General features: G+C 50.0%; 1 protein-coding gene across 1 annotated transcript; it reads right to left on the reverse strand.

Annotated features, from left to right (window-relative positions):
- Positions 1–9,523: 9,523 nt before the first annotated feature.
- Positions 9,524–19,539, reverse strand: LOC142250702 (mitogen-activated protein kinase-binding protein 1-like). Its single transcript, XM_075322900.1, has 7 exons — positions 19,391–19,539; positions 18,904–19,050; positions 18,635–18,819; positions 18,463–18,554; positions 17,930–18,055; positions 17,738–17,808; positions 9,524–9,925 (listed from the first exon to the last, which is right to left on the reverse strand). The coding sequence occupies exons 1-7, from the start codon at positions 19,529–19,531 to the stop codon at positions 9,896–9,898; spliced, it is 792 nt and encodes a 263-aa protein (XP_075179015.1). The 5' UTR covers positions 19,532–19,539; the 3' UTR covers positions 9,524–9,895.
- Between the last annotated feature and the right edge of the window lie 1,734 nt (positions 19,540–21,273).

Below are 21,273 nucleotides of genomic sequence, written 5' to 3' on the forward strand. Positions count from 1 at the left end.
TTATTTATGTAAATATTTTTTAAAAAAAATCTACATGGGGTTCCTCTTATTTTGATACACAGCCAAGATAAGCACATAGCTGTGGGCTGCAGCCTGTATCCGTATGCGTTATCTGTGCTGGGTATCATAATATGGGGGGACTCTATGCCAATTTTTTAATTTATTTATTTTTACACCACTATACATATTCAGACAGCATCTGTGATTCCACACAGTCTGAAACGCTGTCACACAGTGTGGGGATGTGGTCTGATTGCAATCATTGACAGACGAGCTTAAACCACGGTGTAGACCTGTAAGAGTTTGCTAATAAGTATTGTAGGGATACGGCTCACTCGGAGGCAGTTGAGGTAGACATGGGAGGCGACATTAAACAAAAATTACTAGGCTGCTTTTTTAACCCTTTAGTGACGGAGCTAATTTTCACCTTAATGACCAGACCAAATTTTGCAATTCTGACCAGTGTCACTTCATGAGGTTATAACTCTGGAACGCTTCAACGGATCCCGGTGATTCTGAGATTGTTTTTTCGTCACATATTGGACTTCATGTTAGTACCAAATTTAGGACAATATTTTTTGTGTTTATTTATGAAAAAAATTGAATATTGGCAAAAATTTTGAAAATTTAGCAATTTTCAACTTTTGAATTTTTATACCGTTAAACCAGAGATTTCTGTGACACAAAATAGTTAATAAATAACATTTCCCACATGTCTACTTTACATCAGCACAATTTTGGAAACAAAATTTTTTTTTGTTAGGAAGTTAGAGGGGTTCAAAGTTTATCAGCAATTTCTCATTTTTACATCAAAATTTACAAAACCAGTTTTTTAGGGACCACATCACATTTGAAGTGACTTCAATAGGCCTAGATGACAGAAAATACCCAAAAGTGACACCATTCTAAAAACTGCACCCCCCAAAGTACTCAAAACCACATTCAAGAAGTTTATTAACCCTTCAGGTGCTTCACATGAACAAAAGCAATGTGGAATGAAAAAAAGCAAAAATTAAATTTTACCTAAAAATGTTGCTCTAACCCAAATTTATTCACTTTTAGAAGAAATAACACAACAAAATGGACCTCAAAACTTGTTCCCCACTTTCTTATGAGCGCGCCGATACCCCACATGTGGTCAGAAACCTCTGTTTGGACAAATGGGAGGGCTCGGAACAGAAGGAGCAATATTTGAATTATGGAAAGCAAATTTGGCTGAAATAGATTGCGGGCACCATGTTGCATTTACAGGTCCGCTAAGGTACCTAAACAGAAGAAATCCCTCACAAGTGACACCATTTTGGAAACTAGACCCCTCAAGGCTTCTATCTAGGGGTATAGTGAGCATTTTAGATCCACAGGTACTTCACAGATTTTGTTAACGTTACGTTGTCATATTGAAAATTTTAATAATTTTCTCAAAAATGTTGCTTTAGCATCAATTTTCTCACTTTTTCAAGAGGTAATTCCAAAAATTTGACCTCAAGGTTTGTTAACCACTTTTTTATGAGCACGGTGATACCTCACATGTGGTCTGAAACCTTTGTTTGGACAAATGGGAGGGCTTGGAACGAAAGGAGCAATATTTGAATTTTAGAAAGGAAATTTGGCTGAAAAAGATTGCGGGCACCATGTCGCATTTGGAGGTCCCCTAAGGTACCTAAACAGCAGAAACCCCGCACAAGTGGCCCCATTTTGGAAACTAGGCCCCTCAAGGAATTTATCTAGATGTTTGGTGAGTACCCTGAACCCCCAGGTGCTTCACAGAATTTTATAACGTTGAGCCATGAAAAAAAAAAAATAAAATTTTACCACAAAATTGTTATTTCAACCAGGTAGCTTTTTTTTTACAAGAGTAAAAGGAAAAAATTCAGCATAACATTTATTGTGCAATTTCTCCTGAGTTTGGCGATACCTTATATGTGGTGGAAATCAACTGTTTGGGCGCATGGCAGGGCTCGGAAGGGAAGGAGTGCCATTTGACTGCAAAATTGGCTGGAATCAATAGCGGACGCCAGGTTGCATTTGGAGAGCCCCTGAGGTGCCTAAACAGTGGCGGTCCCCCACAAGTGACTTCATTCTGGAAACAAGACACCTCAAGGCTTTTATCAAGGTGTATAGTGAGCAGTTTGAATCCACGAGTACTTCACAGAATTTGATAAGCTTAGGTTGCCATATTGAAAATTTTCATTTTTTTCACAAAACTGTTGCTTTAGCATCAAATTTCTCACTTTTTCAAGAGACAACAACAAACCGTGGACCCCACAGGTTGTTATCCAATGTCTTATGAGCACAGGGATACCCCACATGTGGCCAAAAACCTCTGTTTGGATAAATGGGAGGGCTTGGAATGGAGGGAGCACCATTTGAATTCTGGAAAAGTTGAAATAAATTGCGGGCACCATGTCACATTAGCAGGGCCCCTTGGGTACCTATACATCAGAAAACCCCCACAAGTGACCCCATTTTGGAAACTGGATTTTATTCAGGAGTATAGTAAGCATTTTGAATCCACAGGTACTTCACAAAAATGTTGCTGTAGCAACAAATGTCTCACTGTTAGGCTCTGTGGCCATGATCCAGCGACACGGCATCTAGTACACAGTGTCAGCCTCCTGCAGAGATGTGAGTGTTGTCCACGGGAGAACGCAGCTGCCCATGCCCACGATTTGGGTTCAGGCCGCTGTGGAGCTCTATGCTACCTGCAGAGAACACTCATCTCCGCAGCATAAATTGACATGCTGAGGCTCGGGAAGCTGCGCCACAGGTCGGTTTATGCTGCGGAGAAAAGAAGCACATTGGGCATGGGATTTCTAAAAATCCTTCCACTGTGCTTCTACTGCACAACGCAGCGTCATGGACACAGGGAAAACACTCTGCGCCCAAAACGCTGCAAACCCTGATTGTGGGCACACAGCCTAAAATGCTACAATGGATGAATGGATAGATGTCAAACAAATATAACGTCCCATTCCCCTGCATATTCTAAGCTGGCGCCCTTTAGTGCCTTTCATGTGGCACTAAAGGGTGCCTAGCCTTGTATTTAGCCCCCCAAAAAATTAATAATTAAAATAAATGACGTGGGGTCCCCCCTATTTTTGATAGCCAGCTAGGGTAAAGCAGACAGCTGTAGCCTGCAAACCACAGCTGACAGCTTCACCTTGTCTGGTGATCAATTTGGAGGGCTCCCCAGGCGGTTTTTTAAAAAAAAAAAAAACGTGGGGTCCCCCCCAAATTAGATCACCAGCCAAGGTGAAGCGGACAGCTGGGGTCTGGTATTCTCAGGGTGGGAAGAGCCATGGTTATTGGACTCTTCCCAGCCTAAAAATAGCAGGCCGCAGCCGCCCCAGAAGTGGCGCATCCATTAGATGCGCCAATCCTGGCGCTTCGCCCCAGCTCATCCCGCGCCCTGGTGCGGTGGCAGACGGGGTAATATATGGGGTTGATACCAGCTGTAATGTCACCTGGCATCAAGCCCTGGGGTTAGTGATGTCACGGCATCTGAACAGATACCCGACATCACTAACCCAGTCAGTAATAGAAAAAAAAAAGACAAAAAAAAAATTTATTTGAAAAAACACTCCCCGAAACATTCCTCTTTTACCAATTTATTGAAAATAAAGAAATTTCGGTCGCTGTAATCCATTTTGGAGGTCCCTCGGCGACTCTGGACCTTCTAGAATATGGGGGGCACGTTCAGGGAACGTATCCCCCATTTTCTGGAAGAGCAAGCTCTCCATGAGCAGTGTGGGTGCAGTAATCTGAGAATACTGCACTCACTCTGCCCCGGTCCAACCTAGGGCAGAGTGACCTGCAGTAAGCTCATTCCAGAATATGAGGGGCACGCTCACAGAACGTACCCCCCATTTTCTGGAACAGCAGCCTCTCCATGTGAGGAGTGTGACTGCAGATCACTGCACTCACCCTCCCCCGGTCCACAGTGGAGCCTGTGCATCAGCGACGTCAGCAGGATCCCTGCTTGCAGGGATCCAGCTGACAGCCGCTGTCTGCGCATGCGCCGCCAGCATTGAAGAAGGAGGCGGCGATCGCGGGCCCGGAGCGGCAGACCGGTAACGTATAACCGGGGGCTTGGGGGGGGGGGGTGACGGGGGGTGACCTAGTGGGACCTGGGGACACCTTTCTGCCGCATGTGACGTGTCACATGCGGCAGAAAGAGCAGAATGAAGGCGGCCGCGCGCTGTGCGCCGCCATCTTCCACGCTCCGGAGGGGGGAGGGGGGTGGTGGCTCTGGAGAACCGGAGGGGGCTCCGGTGACCAGAGGGCTCCGGTGGACCGGAGGAGGGGTCAGGGGGAGGACATTTCCCTCCGATCTGAAATGTTTGATGATTTCAGATCGGAGGGAAATGACTGCAGAGCCGGCGGCGGCTGCAGTTTTCTGTGCGCTTCGGCGCCATTTTGGATGTCCGGTGGGGGTAGGGGTGGGGGGACTCTCCGGTACCGGGGGCTTTGGGGGTACTAGGGGGTTAGATTTCTTTCTCATCTGACATGTTTGATCATGTCAGATGAAAAAGAAATCAGTTTTACCGGCCATTTCTTTTTTTTTCATGTGTTCGTCGGTATACGGTGTATACCGGCGATCACATGGTCGGGGTCCAAAAAAAACACCCCGATTCATAATCTGGGGGGTCTCAGCTACCCCCGGTAGCTGAAACCCCCGAGATTTTCGGTCGCTGGGGGGCGCTACAGGGTTTTTTCGGGCCGCCGCTTTAAAGCGGCGGAACAGAATAAGTACCCTGTTTTGCCGCCGCTTTAAGTCGTACGGCCGTCGTTATGAGGTTAAGGCTCCATAAAGCAAGCCACTCACAAGGAAAATAAATGGCATTTCTTTGCAGGACAATAGAATACATAGTCCTAACAAAAACACTACAATATTATTTCAGCACATAAGTCCAAACATGGAGATATCACACAAGAGAATTTCTTACCTCCAGACACAGTTAATGATCACACCGGGACTTTCTTATGTCCACAATACCACACCCCAGGGTGGGGATACGTGAGCAGCCAATCCCACTCATATATCTGACTGCTCATAAACTGCCCCTTGTTAGCCCAATCCCTCTCAGTACCATACATACTGTGAGCTTGCTTTGAATCACGATCTCTGTGATACATATCTCCCCTCTATGACGTGTCCAGATGCCATCTTGCAGTATAATGAGAATTTTTAAAGTGGAGCCAGATTTCACAATACAAATTGTATACAATATTAAATAGATCTCATAGCTCTGATGAAGCTGGTGTAGAAACTTTGAAGCTGAAATGGCTGTATAATCCTTTTTGAAAGTTTTCTTGCGGGATATTAAAATTAGTATTTAATGCACTGGATTTATAAAATGTTCATCTTAACATGGACATTCTGCTGTGGATTATCAAAGTAAGTACACCAGATTAATTGGATCTATAAGATACATTTAATAATGTGTACAATTTGTACTGAGAAATCTGGTGAGAAATCTTTTTTACATAACCACTGACTTTTTTTTTCTGGGAAATCTTATTTTGCTTCCTTTTTGACATTTAATCTACACAATATTTTGGAAAACTACAATTGAAAAGGACACATTATTCATTAATTAATGCAGGGGGCCTGGCCAGTTACTGTCACTTCATCAGTAATTAGATAGGGTCACATTATTGATTTCTGCTCCTTTTAAGCTACCATCAGAGTTAGTTTTATTGTTCGTATAGTTATTTATTACACTAATTTTGCACATAGCATATTCCTACACTAAGACATCTAAAATAGTAATAAACTTCCAGACACCATTTTCTGGCTTGTTTGTAAGCAAATGTGGTGCCCTGGACAAGCCAGGACGTTGCAGGTACTGCAACAACACACCCCACACCCCGGTTAGGAACATCAAAGTCAGACACAAATCCTTGTTGCCTCCCTCCAGGGGCTGATGTCCACACCAGGTGGGGCGGAGCCAGGCGGTTGACTCCACCCACCAAGGAGTTCACAGTCCTGGAGGCGGGAAAAGGAAAGAGAGAAGTGAAGTGGAGTGAGAAAAAGTGGAAGGAGTAAGTGGTAGGAGAGGAGCAGACTAACCGTGTCCGGGTACGTGACCCGGGCACCTGAGAGCAAGATTGGCACACGGTGGTGACCGTCTGCAGGAGAGGCCGATTGACGCACAACCGTAAGGACCGGGGACGGGCGGTGGCCCGCCGGTACCGGATCGGGGAGCGAAGAGAAGCCAGCACCATCCGGCAGGGCCTACGGACCCCGACCAGGCTTGGAGTTGCCGTTAAACCGGTCAAATCCGTTAGCGACGGGAACCTCCGAGGTTTCTCAGCAGTAAAGACCTGACTGAAGGCAACCGCTCAACCGTGAAGGGAAATACAGCTACCGCCACAGCTAGGGTTACCAGGGCCAGCGCCTGCGGGCAAAAGGGGCTCCTCCGGCAAATATACCGCTGAGGAGCGGGTTACCGGTGGGAAGCCATCGGGGCCGAGAACATAACACCGGTGCAGGGAGAGACAGTTACCGCCAACGTACCGGGAGTGACCGGCGCAGCCGTCTGTGGGACTCGTCCATCCAGCCGTTTGTTTTACCAGAGACTCCGTGTACGTTACTGGCTAAGTAAGTACCACTGCGCTGCCCCGCGACCCTGCACCTGGCCAAGCCCCGCAATCCACCTTACAGACAACAACTCCGGGCCCCGGGACTACCAAAATCCCCCTACCCACGGAGGGGAGAGAAACATCCAAGCTTCTCCCTGTCATCGCTCCCGGGATCCCCGTACAGAGCAGCGGTGGTACCTCAACCTCACCACACACCGTGGGTGGCGTCACAAACCGACATACCAAACACCAACAAACCACCCCTTTCACTCACGGGGGAGGAGCGACGCTCGTATCCCCGGATCCAGTCCACCGCTCGAGCCACCGAGCAGCAGTAGCAGCAGCGCCGGACCCGAGCGTGGTGAGCGCAGCGCCCTCCCCGCCCGCGACAACTTGGCGTCACGAACAGGATCCTCCGTTCTACCGCCCGGTAGAAGTGCGCCTTGTGTCCCGCCGGAGGTGTCCGGCCGAAAATATTCGGAAGCCGCCATCTTGGGCGGGAAAAGTCCCCGCTCGAGCGTCTTCCCGAGCAGTGGAGGCGCGAAAGCCGTAGCTCCGCCCCTGAAGAGGAGGTGCCGGAAAGAGACCAAGGAGGGCACGGAAGGCGTCTGGCCGCATGTGGACCACGGCTATGAAAGCAGGGACCCCAGGACCCTGCGGCCATCTTTTGGTTCCTGGAAGAGGCCGCCGCAGCGATGCACCGTCCGATCAGCAACACCGTAGCTCCCGCGCCCGGCACCCATCCTGCTGCCCCAAGGATCGGCCCCCACATCCTGCTGTCCCAAGGATCAGCGCCCCCATCCTGCTGTCCCAAGGACCAGCGCCCCCATCCTGCTGTCCCAAGGATCAGCGCCCCCATCCTGCTGCCCCGGGGTCAGCACCCCCATCCTGCTGTCCCAAGAATCAGCGCCCCCATCCTGCTGTCCCAAGGACCAGCGCCCCCATCCTGCTGTCCCAAGGATCAGCGCCCCCATCCTGCTGTCCCAAGGATCAGCGCCCCCATCCGGCTGTCCCAAGGATCAGCGCCCCCATCCGGCTGTCCCAAGGATCAGCGCCCCCATCCTGCTGTCCCAAGGATCAGCGCCCCCATCCGGCTGTCCCAAGGATCAGCGCCCCCATCCTGCTGTCCCAAGGATCAGCGCCCACATCCTGCTGTCCCAAGGATCAGTGCCCCCATCCTGCTGCACTGTGGTCAGTGCCCCCATCCTGCTGTCCCAAGGATCAGTGCCCCCATCCTGCTGTCCCAAGGATCAGTGCCCCCATCCTGCTGTCCCAAGGATCAGTGCCCCCATCCTGCTGCACTGTGGTCAGTGCCCCCATCCTGCTGTCCCAAGGATCAGTGCCCCCATCCATCTGCGCCGGGGTCAGTGCTACAGGCCACAGCAAGGAGAAGACACCGGTGTTACCTAGCCGATGCCCCAGGGTCAGCGCTACAGGCCACTGCGAGAAGCACACGCTGGTGTAACCCCACCGACACCCCAGAGTTAGCACTACAGGCCACAGCGAGGAGCAGAGACCGGTGTAACCCAACCGATGTAACCGCCACACCTGGACTGATCCCCATGTGCACTGGTCAAACAGTGAAACCTGTGGAGCACAGCACAACAGGACGGCTCCACACCTCACTCATCATAGCAGCCTCGTCCACAGGCACCGACCCCTCCAGCTCCTGCACAGGGGGAAGAGAGCTGAAGACGTCTGTGGGGCCATGTCCCAGATGTCAGGGACGCGAGCGACCATGATCTCAGAGACATGCCTAAATACACCCAGAGAAACAGCAAGTTTGCCCCACAGCCAGAGGAGGGTCCACGCGGAGGGGACAGTATAGAAGGGTCCAGTGTGAGAGAACACTAGGGTCCAGAAATAGGGGGAGAGAATAGAAGGGTCCAGAGAGAGGGGGCTGAGAATAGAAGGGTCCAGATGAAGGGGCAAGATTAGAAGGGCTCTAAAAAAAGAAGGGGCAAGAATAGAAGGGTCCAGAGGGAGAAGGCAAAAATAGAAGGGTCCAGAGGGAGGGGACGCCTAGGAGTCCTGAAGAAGGTGGGGGGAACAGAAGTCTGTATGCACCACACTAACAGAGGTTGCTGCACCGTGGGGCCGTGCACCCTCTTGCCATTGTGCTCCTCAGATTGTCGTACATGGGCTTTATACAAGGCGCCTGCTATGTGGAGATTACTTGCAGATAATTAGGAGGACCAGTCGTCTTCTGCAGACGTCGCACACAGGCCTGCAGGGTCCGGTGGGGACTTACAAGCTCGTTCCTGGTGGCCATCTGGCGCCCCAGCTCCTGGTAGATCTTCTGCTGCTTCACCTCCTGCTGCAGAGACTTGATAAGCTGGTCCTGGCTGTGGAGCTCACTGGCCACATTCGTCTTCTGACTCTGCAGCTCCTCGATCTCCTTCATCTTCTTCTCCAGGTCTGTCTCCAGCTTCTCCACCTCCTCTACAAGAACAGTTCAGACTGCCAGGACCCCAGCACATACTCCCCCCCCCTTTAAGAGACACCACGACACAATTTTTTCTTTAAAACAAACTTTTTATTTAACTTTGCTTTGGAGAGTCAAAGGAAATCAATGCTCTCATCTTTTGGGATAAAATTATGGTCACAGCTCTCCAAACAGGCGTTAAACCAGCCAAATATACCAGGGGTTTAGGTAAAGTACTGCCACTCGGCCGTCCGGTGCGGGTATTTCGCCTCCATTTTTCCTTATTTCCAACCCCTTCCGCCAAGGAGCAGCCAAATATCAACGAGCTGCGACCCCACCCACCAGGGACTGGAGCACTTGCACGACACCCTCACAGATTCCTGCCATGAACACATCCTGCCCACTATCATTCAGATGCACTCCATCCGCCCGCAGGTAAGCCGCATTATCACCCTCCAAGCTGGTGATGGCGGACGACAACCCCGTTTTTAAACCGGATGAATTTGGAGATACGCTGATTCAGTGTTCGCCGGGTTCGTTCTATGGCGAAACCTTCCCTAGCTCCATGCCAAACGAGCCGTGGAATTACCTCGGACCAAACCAGCTTCATTTGGGGGCAGAAGCAGGGGAATTTGTCCATATCTGACCGCATAAGGGTCAGTAACTCAGCCAACGGTAAAGAAACCAGGTCGTTACCCCCGGCGTGTATCACCATAACCACTGGGGAAGAGACCATCCTTGCTATCTTGACCACCTCCGGTAAAACTTGCGGCCAGGACAGGCCCCTGATACCTCTCCAGTTAACATCGATGTCGAGTAATCCCAAGGACCGGCCACCAGGTCGAGAGTCCGCTCTCCGAGCCGCCCAGTACACAAATGAATGACCTAGGATCCACACACTCGGACGGCTTGTATCTGAAAGGAAAACAATGTCAACCGCAGAAAAACAAATAAAACAGGTACCTTCGCCTTTGCAATGCTCCAGCTAACCACGTCCCGCTAGATCAGCCGCATGTGTTCCCAAACCACAGCGGCGTGCCCCTGTTACACCACCAACATGACAAGTTTACTTAAATGGAGACAGAACATTTATTATGTCTGAAGGCAAAATGTGAGTCACTGGTCTCAGTACAGACATCATTCACTGCAGCTTTGAAGACCGGCTGAGTCACAGGACAAACGCAGTTTCTGCGATTCACCGCCGGCTGGTCAGTATTATGGCAGAGCAGCAGATATGAGGCCTGTAAAGACTTCAGACATCCGAGAACCAACCACCAAAGCATGAACTCTATATAATATACACCGTGTGCAGAATTATTAGGCAAGAGTATTTTAGAGGCTTTTTTTTATTATTGATCAACAGCTATGTTCTCAATCAACCCAAAAGACTCAAATATCAAAGCTTAATATTTTTGGAAATTGGAGTGTTTTGGGTTTTTTTTTATTTGGCTATCTTAGGAGGATATCTGTTTGTGCAGGTAACTATTACTGTGCAGAATTATTAGGCAACTTAATAAAAACCAAATATATTCCCATCTCACTTATTTATTTTCACCAGGTAAACCAATATAACTGCACAAAATTTAGAAATAAACATTTAAAATTAGTGACCAATATAGCCACCATTCTTTATGATGACACTCAGCAGCCAACCATCCATAGATTCTGTCAGTTGCTTGATCTGTTTACGATCAACATTGCGTGCAGCAGCCACCACAGCCTCCAGACACTGTTCTGAGAGGTGGACTGTTTTCCCTCCCTGTAGATCTTACATTTTATGAGGGACCACAGGTTCTCTATGGAGTGCAGATCAGGTGAACAAGGGGGCCATGTCATTATTTTTTCATCTTTTAGACCTTTACTGGCCAGCCACGCTGTGGAGTAGTTGGATGCATGTGACGGAGCATTGTCCTGCTTGAAAAAAGAGAATTTTGTTTACTTACCGTAAATTCTTTTTCTTATAGTTCCGTATTGGGAGACCCAGACCATGGGTGTTTAGCTTCTGCCTCCGGAGGACACACAAAGTACTACACTTAAAAGTGTAGCTCCTCCCTCTGAGCTTATACACCCCCTGGAGAACCAGATCTAGCCAGGTTAGTGCAAAAGCTGAAGGAGAATAGCCACCCACAAGTAAAAACAGAGCAAAAACCGGAACAACCGGAGACTCTGTCAACAACAACAGCCGGTGAAAACACGTGGAACAAGAAATTGCCAACAGGCAACAGGGAGGGAGCTGGGTCTCCCAATACAGAACTATAAGAAAAAGAATTTACGGTAAGTAAACAAAATTCTCTTTTTCTTTATCGTTCCTATGGGAGACCCAGACCATGGGACGTCTCAAAGCAGTCCATGGGTGGGAAATAAACAGAAAAACTAAGAAGTAGGCAGAACCTAACTTCACAAATGGGCGACAGCCGCCTGAAGGATGCATCTACCCAAGCTCGCATCTACCGAAGCATGAGCATGCACTTGGTAGTGCTTTGAAAAGGTATGCAGGCTAGTCCAAGTGGCAGCCTGACTGACTTGTTGAGCCGTAGCCTGGTGCCTGAAAGCCCAAGAGGCACCGACAGCTCTGGTCGAGTGTGCCTTGATCCCCGGCGGGGGAGGCACCTGAGAACACTGGTAGGCGTCCAAAATGGTCGACCTAATCCAACGGGCTAAGGTCGGCTTAGAAGCAGTGAGGCCCTTGCGCCGACCTGTGGTTAGCACAAAAAGAGAAGTGCACCACCTAAGAGCAGCGGTGCGAGACAGATAGATCCGGAGAGCACGCACCAGATCCAGAGTATGCAGCGCTTTTCCAAAGCGATGAACAGGAGCCGGACAAAAGGAAGGTAGGGTAATGTCCTGGTTAAGGTGGAAAGGAGAGACCACCTTAGGAAGAAAGTCCGGAGTCAGACGGAGAACCACCTTGTCTTGATGAAAAACCAAAAAAGGTGACTCCGAAGAGAGCGCAACCAAATCGGAGACTCTCCTGAGGGAAGTTATGGCCACTAGAAAGACCACTTTCTGTGAAAGACGAAACAAACCTCCCTAAGAGGCTCAAAGGGGGGTTTCTGCAAAACCGTGAGGACCAAGTTAAGGTCCCAGGGATCCAAGGGCCGCCGGTAAGGTGGAATGATGTGAGACGCGCCCTGCATGAAGGTGCGGACCTGAGCCAGCCGGGCGAGACGCCGCTGGAACAGCACTGACAGAGCTGAGACTTGTCCCTTGAGAGAGTTGAGGGACAGTCCCAGCTGCAGACCAGACTGTAGAAAGGACAGAAGGGTCGGCAAGGAAAATGGCCAAGGAGGATGGCCGGAAGAGCGACACCAGGACAGGAAAATTTTCCAAGTCCTGTGATAGATCTTGGCGGAGGAAGACTTACGGGCCCGAGTCATAGTGGAGATGACTTCAGGAGGGATACCAGAAGCCGTCAAGATCCAGGACTCAAGAGCCACGCCGTCAATTTGAGAGCCGCAGAATTCAGGCGGAAAAACGGACCTTGTGAGAGAAGGTCTGGACGGTCCGGAAGATGCCACGGCACCTCTACGGACAGATGGAGCAGGTCTGGGTACCGAGCTCGCCTGGGCCAGTCCGGAGCAATGAGGATGACTCGACGGCCCTCCATTCTGATCTTGCGCAGGACTCTGGGCAAGAGAGCTAGAGGGGGAAACACGTAGGACAGACGAAACTGGGACCAGTCTTGAACCAGAGCGTCCGCGGCGAATGCCTGAGGATCGTGGGAGCGAGCCACGTAAACGGGAACTTTGTTGTTGTGACGAGATGCCATTAGGTCCACGTCCGGAGTGCCCCATTTGCGGCAGATTGACTGAAAAACTGCCGGGTGCAGGGACCACTCACCACTGTCCACGGTTTGACGGCTGAGATAATCTGCCTCCCAGTTTTCCACGCCTGGGATGTGGACTGCGGATATGGTGGACTTGGAGTCCTCCGCCCATTGAAGGATGCGTTGTACCTCCAACATTGCCAGGCGGCTGCGTGTCCCGCCTTGGTGATTGATGTAGGCAACCGCTGTCGCGTTGTCCGACTGGACTCGGATGTGCCTGCCCGCCAGCAGATGGTGAAAAGCTAGGAGAGCCAGAAGCACGGCTCTGGTTTCCAGCACATTGATCGAAAGGGCTGACTCGGACGGAGTCCAAGTGCCCTGCGCTCGGTGGTGGAGACATACCGCTCCCCAGCCGGATAGACTGGCATCCGTGGTGAGGATCACGCAGGACGGGGCCAGAAAGGAGCACCCCTGGGACAGAGAGAGGGGCCGAAGCCACCACTGAAGAGAGCTCCTGGTCTGTGGCGACAGAGCCACTAACCTGTGCAAGGAGGAAGGCCGCTTGTCCCAACAGCGGAGAATGTCCAGCTGCAGAGGGCGCAGATGGAACTGGGCAAAGGGAACAGCCTCCATTGACGCCACCATTTGACCCAGCACCTGCATCAGGCGCCTGAGGGAATAACGGCGGGGCCTCAGCAGAGAGCGCACCGCCAGTTGGAGGGACTGCTGTTTGACTAAGGGCAACTTCACAAGTGCCGGCAAAGTCTCGAACTGCATCCCTAGGTACGTGAGACTCTGGGTCGGAGTCAGAGTGGATTTGGGAAGGTTGACAAGCCACCCGAATTGGGCTAGAGTGGCGAGAGTGAGCGAGACAGTCCGCTGACAGTCTACGCTGGATGAAGCCTTGACTAGAAGGTCGTCCAGGTAAGGGATCACTGCCAACCCCTGTAGGTGCAGGACCGCAATCACTGCTGCCATGACCTTGGTGAATACCCGAGGAGCTGTGGCCAACCCGAAGGGGAGAGCCACGAATTGGAAATGTTCCTCTCCGATTGCAAAACGTAGCCAACGCTGGTGTGAAACTGCAATTGGTACATGCAGATAGGCATCTCTGATGTCAATGGATGCCAGGAAATCCCCTTGGGTCATTGAGGCAATGGCTGATCGCAGAGACTCCATGCGAAAATGCCGCACCTGAACATGCTTGTTGAGAAGCTTGAGATCCAGGATGGGCCGGAAGGAACCATCCTTTTTGGGGACTAGGAAGAGATTTGAGTAGAAACCTCTGAACCGTTCCCGGGCGGGAACCGGTACAATTACTCCGTTGGCCTGCAAGGATGCCACGGGCTGTGAGAAGGCGGCGGCCTTGGAGCAGGGGGGAGTTGAGAGAAAAAATCTGTTTGGCGGGCTGGAAGAGAATTCTATCCTGTAGCCGTGGGAGATGATATCCCTCACCCACTGATCAGAGACGTGTTGAAACCACGCGTCGCCAAAGTGGGAGAGCCTGCCACCGACTAAGGACGTTTCTGGCGCGGACAGATAGTCACGAGGAGGCTGCCTTAGCGGCAGCACCTCCTGTGGTCTTTTGTGGACACGCTTTTGGGCGCCAGTTGGATTTCTGGTCCTTGGCTGAGTTAGTGGACGAGGCCGAGAGCTTAGAGGAGGACCAGTTGGAGGAACGAAAGGAACGAAACCTCGACTGATTCCTGCCCTGGACAGGTTTCCTGGTTTTGGTTTGTGGCATGGAAGTACTCTTCCCGCCAGTAGCTTCCTTAATAATTTCATCCAGCTGTTCCCCGAACAGCCGGGACCCTGAAAAGGGAGTCCAGCAAGGTACTTCTTTGAAGAAGCATCTGCCTTCCACTCTCGAAGCCACAAGATTCTGCGGATAGCGAGGGAATTAGCCGAAGCCACCGCAGTGCGGTGAGAATCCTCCTGCATGGCAGACATGGCATAGCATGAAAAAGCTGAAGCTTGGGAAGTTAAGGTAACCATTTCGGGCATAGATTCCCTGGCGAGGGAATGCATCCCCTCTAGAGAAGCAGAGATGGCTTTCAGAGCCCACACTGCTGCAAAAGTCGGGGAGAACGAAGCCCCCGCCGCTTCATATATGGATTTGGCCAGAAGGTCAATCCGGCGGTCAGTGGAATCCTTAAGAGAGGTGCCATCAGCCACCGATACAATGGTCCGGGCTGAGAGTCTAGACACCGGGGGGTCTACCTTTGGGGAATGAGCCCACTCCTTGACCACCTCAGGTGGAAAGGGAAAGCGGTCATCAGAACCACGCTTTGGGAAGCGTTTGTCAGGACAGGCTCTGGGCTTGGTCACAGCGGCCTGAAAACTGGAGTGGCTAAAGAACACACTCTTTATCTCTTAGGCGAGGTAAACTGGTGCTTTTCTGCCAGAGAGGGTTGCTCCTCTGATACTGGCGGATTGAGATCCAGTACAGAATTAATGGACGCAATCAAATCACTAACATCTGAGTCACTTTCGGACAGATCAATGGGGTACATGGAGTTAACCTCCGAGCCCCCCGTAAAGACATCCTCCTCGTCCTGCGAGTCAGCTCCTGAATTAGAGCCGTGGGACGAGGAAGGAGAGGGAACCCTGCGTCTCTTCTTAGAAGGACGGGGTCTGGGACCAGATGATGAATCCTCTGTGAGCTCCGGTCCTGAGAGACCCCTAGCAGCAGAGGCACCCTGTGAAAGGGGCTGATGCATGTTCAGCAAAGTCCTGGACAGAAGTCCCTTGGAGTCAGCAAAAGACTGGGAGATAGACCTAGAAAAGGATTCTACCCAAGCCGGGGGTTCAGCCACAGGAGCAGGAGCAGCCTGAGAGACCACTGGGGGTGAGACTCCAGGCTGACGCACCGCCACGTTAGAGCAGGCATCACAATGTGGGAAGATGCTCGGTTCAGGCAGCAGGAGCTTACATGCAGTGCATACTGAATACAGCTTTGGAGCCTTGCTCCTCGTGTGAGACATGCTGCTGGAGTGGGGGCTCTGCCAGAGAATGAACCCCAGAGAGTATAATCAGAGGTCCACAACCGGAGACCGGTTGTGGCTTACCAGACCGCTGGAGCAGTGTTGTGTGCCCTCCAGATCCCGAAGCCCGGACCCCCAAGCACAGCAACTCAGCAGAGATGCTGCAGACCAGCGCTGCAATGCAGAGAGAACGCTGAGAAAATGGCCGCCGGAGCAAAGAGAGGGGGCGGGACTTGCTTGAGATGCGGGATCTGAAGGGCCATAGAGATCTACAGGGGAGGAGACACATACTGAAGTAGGGAGTGTCCCTCCCCTTGCAGAACGGCCGCCGGGCGGAGCCGAGCCTGTCTCTCTGCATGAGTGACATGCGAGGGCAGTGAAACCGAAAGTAGGCCTCCGGCAAAGCCGGGGCCTAAATTTGAGCGGTGCGGCCGGCGCACAGGCACCATCGGCGCGGTTCTCAGGCAACAGCCAGAGAACCCGCCGGAAATGTCATAAAAACACATCAGCACACTCTCCCACAACAAAAAAGTACAGGGACCCCCAATATATAAACGTCTCAGGTACTTAGCTTGCTGAGACGCCGGGTTCCAAGTCCCTGGGGATGAGTGCTCCGGTCCAGCAGGGTCCTGAAGGGCTAAGGATGGAGACCGGTCTCCTGCTAAGCATGGAGACCGTGCTGGCTCCCACTTCAAGCCAGAACCCAGGAGGGATGGTGAAGGAGCGCGGCATGTAAGGCTCCAGCCTTGGAATCAACCTTAACAACACCGCCGACACAGTGGGGTGAGAAGGGACATGCCGGGAGTCCAGACTTGGACCCGCTTTTCTTCAAACTCTTTCCAAAAATCAAAAAATCAGATGAGAATGCATGTGTGGATGTATGCCTCCTGAACACAAAGCGATAAACTGGCTAGATCTGGTTCTCCAGGGGGTGTATAAGCTCAGAGGGAGGAGCTACACTTTTAAGTGTAGTACTTTCTGTGTCCTCCGGAGGCTGAAGCTAAACACCCATGGTCTGGGTCTCCCATAGGAACGATAAAGAAATCATGTTTTTCTTGAACGATACCGACTTCTTCCTGTACCACTGCTTGAAGAAGTTGTCTTCCAGAAACTGGCAGTAGGTCTGGGAGTTGAGCTTCACTCCATCCTCAACCCAAAAAGGTCCCACAAGTTCATCTTTGATGATACCAGCCCATACCAGTCCCCACCTCCACCTTGCTGGCGTCTGAGTAGGAGTGGAGCGCTCTGCCCTTTACTGATCCAGCCTCTGGCCCATCCATCTGGCCCATCAAGTATCACTTCTTATTTCATCAGTCCATAAAATCTTTGAAAATCATTCTTAAGATATTTCTTGGCCCAGTCTTGACGTTTTATCTTATGTTTCTTGGTCAGAGGTGGTGGTTTTTCAGCCTTCCTTACCTTGGCCATGTCCCTGAGTATGGCACACCTTGTGCTTTTTGATACTCCAGTAACGTTGCAGCTCTGAAATATGGCCAAACTGGTGGCAAATGGGATCTTGGCAGCTTCACGCTGAATTTTCCTCAATTCATAGGCAGTTATTTTGCACCCTTTTTTGCCCAACACGCTTCTTGCGATCCTGTTGGCTATTTGCCATGAAACGCTTGATTGTTCGGTGATCACGCTTCAAAAGTTTGGCAATTTGAAGACTGCTGCATCCCTCTGCAAGACATCTCACAATTTTGGACTTTTCAGAGCCCGTCAAATCTCTCTTCTGACCCATTTTGCCAAAAGAAAAGAAGTTGCCTAATAATTAAGCACACCTCATATAGAGTGTTGATGTCATTACACCGCACCCCTCCTCATTACAGAGATGCACATCACCTGATTTACTTAATTGGTAGTTGGCTCTCAAGCCTATACAGCTTGGAGTAGGACAACATGTATAAAAATGTGATCAAAATACTCATTTGCCTAATAATTCTGCACACAGTGTATATATATGTTTCACAACCATACCTGCTCAGCAGTGCGGAAGTAAATGCTTTTATCTGCTCCACAGCTGATCATTCGCATCTTGCCATCGTTAGCTGAAAAAGTAGCAGATTCAGGTTAGCAGTACGACAGTCGCCATCTTGGCAAAGATGATCAGTCTTCTTTACAAGGTATATAGCATTGTACTAGTCTATATGACTGCACATCAGAGCTCACCAGTAAATTTTACAGCAGTGATTGATGAAGAGTGGTCATCCAAGGTTTGTTGAAGGCTGTAATCTTTTGATGCATCTAGGACATGAATCAGTCGGTCACGGCTGGCAGAGGCCAACAGGTTCATTCCTAAAAAGGCAAACAAAAAAAAAAAAAGCAAAAGATAGTGAAGAAATAAAATGAATCACAATACATAAATGCACGTATAAAAGGTCACCTTGCCACGGTTGATCGGCTCACATGAATTGGCCAATTCTTGTGTGCCACCTATTCTGACTGTGCTTTCCGCCTATCAGCCACAGGGTGATTTTAATTAGTGCCAGATCCTATCTCCCCATACATTTGTAGAATTATAGCCCAGGAGAGGCAGGACACTAATATAGGGTCCCATCAAACAAAGGTCACCTTGCCGTGGTTGATGAGCCAACTTTCATTTTTTTATGTATATTGCATATAGCATTAATGCAGTTTAGATTTCACATATTCTATGTTTGGTGCTTACAGAGGCTGCTGTATCCTTTTGTTTGTATATTTACCTGTGTCTGGTTTAGAATATTCTAAGCAAAGGATTTCCGAATCATGAGCTTCTACTTTCAGTAGCTCCGTCAGAGACTGCAGCTCATGAACCCTGTAATAATGAAGAATAAGCATTCAATCCCCCTAATATAGTGAGAATTTCGATGCCAGATATCCCCTCTGACCATATACCTGAGTGTGCCGGTTCTGTCGCCTGAGGCCAAGTGTTGGCCATTGGGGCTCACACACACGGAGCGAATCCCGGCCTCGGTGTCCAGGGTCTGCACATCGACCTTGTCCACCAACCCAGTGCAGTTACAGTCAGTGTCGAGCAGAGCTTGTGTGTTACCATCAATCAGAAGAATTTTCATCAAGTCCTGGTAAAGTCAAAGAACGTGAGACAATAAGAGTTGGTCGTGCTGTACATGATACAACCCCCCCCCACAACCAAATACACGCACATTGCTGAGGATGTTCCGGTGTAACGCCGTGCCATGGATGTTAGACGTCTCCATGTTCCACAGTCGGATGGTGCTGTCAGAAGAGCCGGTAATGAAGGAGTTTGGGGGCAGGCAGGCCTGGTTGCTGTCCTTCATTTCAGGGTAAACCTAGACAAAAATATATAAAATTGGTATATAAGAAGCAAATGCTACCATTTATAAGATGAAACGGCTTAAATAACAATTCCTTAATTGTAGAGTCACTCACTTTACAATCAACAGAAAAAATGTAAAGTATCTGCGGCTTCAAATCAGCCCAGAATAAGATGAACTGATGTGATTCTATAGATCAGATCACTGCAATTTATAATAGCCAGTTTTATCTTAAAAGGAGATGACTCCGCACATATAAACGCCCTCAGAGCGGCGCTCGCTGAACAAGGCAGCACATCAATACTATAAAATAGACATCTGTGTTGTATTTTTATCTCGGTCAGCACGCTCATACCTCAGCGCTCCATACACAGGAGGAGTGGTACAGGGCAGAGTAGACTTTCCCCACTTTCTTCAGATCTTTAATGTCCCATACATAAAGACTGTGGTCATTGTACACACAAGACAGCCACTGGTTGGTGGAGTCAAAAGTCATACCGACGGTGTCCGGTTACTTGGCATCCGCAGCATTGGAGAAGAGGCGGCTGCAAAGAGAATAGATTGCATGAAAAAAACAAACAAACAGATATGGGAGATTTAAAGGAAAACCTATATAAACTATATATAAATGGAGAGCGAGAACAAGGCAGAAAGCGGAGGCCATCCAGAGGCACGACGCTCCCCAACACTGAAAGCGGCACGACGCTGCCCAACACTGAAAGCGGCACGACGCTCCCCAACACTGAAAGCGGCACGACGCTCCCCAACACTGAAAGCGGCACGACGCTCCCCAACACTGAAAGCGGCACGACGCTCGCCAACAATGAAAGCGGCACGACGCTCCCCAACACTGAAAGCGGCACGACGCTCCCCAACACTGAAAGCGGCACGACGCTCCCCAACACTGAAAGCGGCACGACGCTCCCCAACAATGAAAGCGGCACGACGCTCCCCAACAATGAAAGCGGCACGACGCTCCCCAACACTGAAAGCGGCACGACGCTCCCCAACACTGAAAGCGGCACGACGCTCCCCAACACTGAAAGCGGCACGACGCTGCCCAACACTGAAAGCGGCACGACGCTGCCCAACACTGAAAGCGGCACGACGCTGCCCAACACTGAAATCGGCACGACGCTGCCCACCACTGAAAGCAGCACGACGCTGCCCAACACTGAAAGCGGCACGACGCTGCCCACCACTGAAAGCGGCACGACGCTGCCCAACACTGAAAGCGGCACGACGCTGCCCACCACTGAAAGCGGCACGACGACCCCCCACTGAAAGCGGCACGACGCTGCCCACCACTGAAAGCAGCACGACGCTGCCCACCACTGAAAGCAGCACGACGCTCCCCCTGCAGCATTGGAGGAGAATAGCATAATACTATTCCAAAGCAGAACATCATATATTCATATACGAATCCAGAGTCCAGCCCCACAGAAGTCTACTGGTCTTGTATAGAAGATAGTGAATGCACGTGGAACAGATTGTGCTGTAAAAATTTGTCCCATTCATCCTCATGCATAACAAATTTTCACTTGTATAAATTTTTGCAACAAAATATTTAGTGTGTGAAAAAAAAAGTTGTAGGCCCTGTACTGATTAAAGTTGTCCAAACCTGCCGATTTTGACAGAATTATGACCCTGATATGAATAGGGGCTACCTGAATTCTGTTGGAGAGAAGATTTTGACATGTGGAATTACAATGCCTCGTCCCATTGTTCTATTGGTAGATGAGCTGCTGGCGGAAATATTTGGTAGAAGGTTTTCCTCCACTTCACCCCAATAAAAACACAAACAATGGAGACTTTGGGAGAGAACGCTGCACATATCTGGTGTATGTACGGGCACCTTTAAAGCTCCGTACGACTCAGAGGTTGTGCCTTGGGTATGCAGTGGATAATCTTAATATAATGTATTTATATATACGATTTCACACATGCCTATCACACATTTAGCCCTCTGTAGAGGAGATATAATTTTTATCCCCGGATGTATCACCACAGTTGGCCGATAAGCAAATATAACACCGAGACTGAAGACCGAGACAGATGGAAGGTTTCTGAGAAGTTCCTCTGTGCCGTCTGCAGACATGTGAAAATGGGGCCGGGAAGAGACATCACTCTACAAATGATAGTAAAAACTATCAGCGCAAGTAGCTTAAAAGACAAAGCTGTAACACCAAGAGGTCAACTAGAAGAAAGCTGAAGCACTTCATGACTGCTGAGACCCCA

This window comes from Anomaloglossus baeobatrachus, chromosome 9 (genome assembly GCF_048569485.1).
Source record: "Anomaloglossus baeobatrachus isolate aAnoBae1 chromosome 9, aAnoBae1.hap1, whole genome shotgun sequence".
In the NCBI taxonomy this organism is placed as follows: domain Eukaryota; kingdom Metazoa; phylum Chordata; class Amphibia; order Anura; family Aromobatidae; genus Anomaloglossus; species Anomaloglossus baeobatrachus.

What these genes read in the sequence shown, in the direction of transcription:
- LOC142250702 (XM_075322900.1), bottom strand. Translation starts at nt 19,531, where the DNA reads ATGACTTTTGACTCCACCAACCAGTGGCTGTCTTGTGTGTACAATGAC. An exon ending in ATATTCTAAACCAGACACAG is followed by an intron (nt 18,056 to 18,462) that starts GTAAATATACAA and finishes TTGCCTTTTTAG; the next exon opens with GAATGAACCTGTTGGCCTCT. An exon ending in ACTTCCGCACTGCTGAGCAG is followed by an intron (nt 9,926 to 17,737) that starts GTATGGTTGTGA and finishes TTTTCCTTTCAG; the next exon opens with ATACAAGCCGTCCGAGTGTG.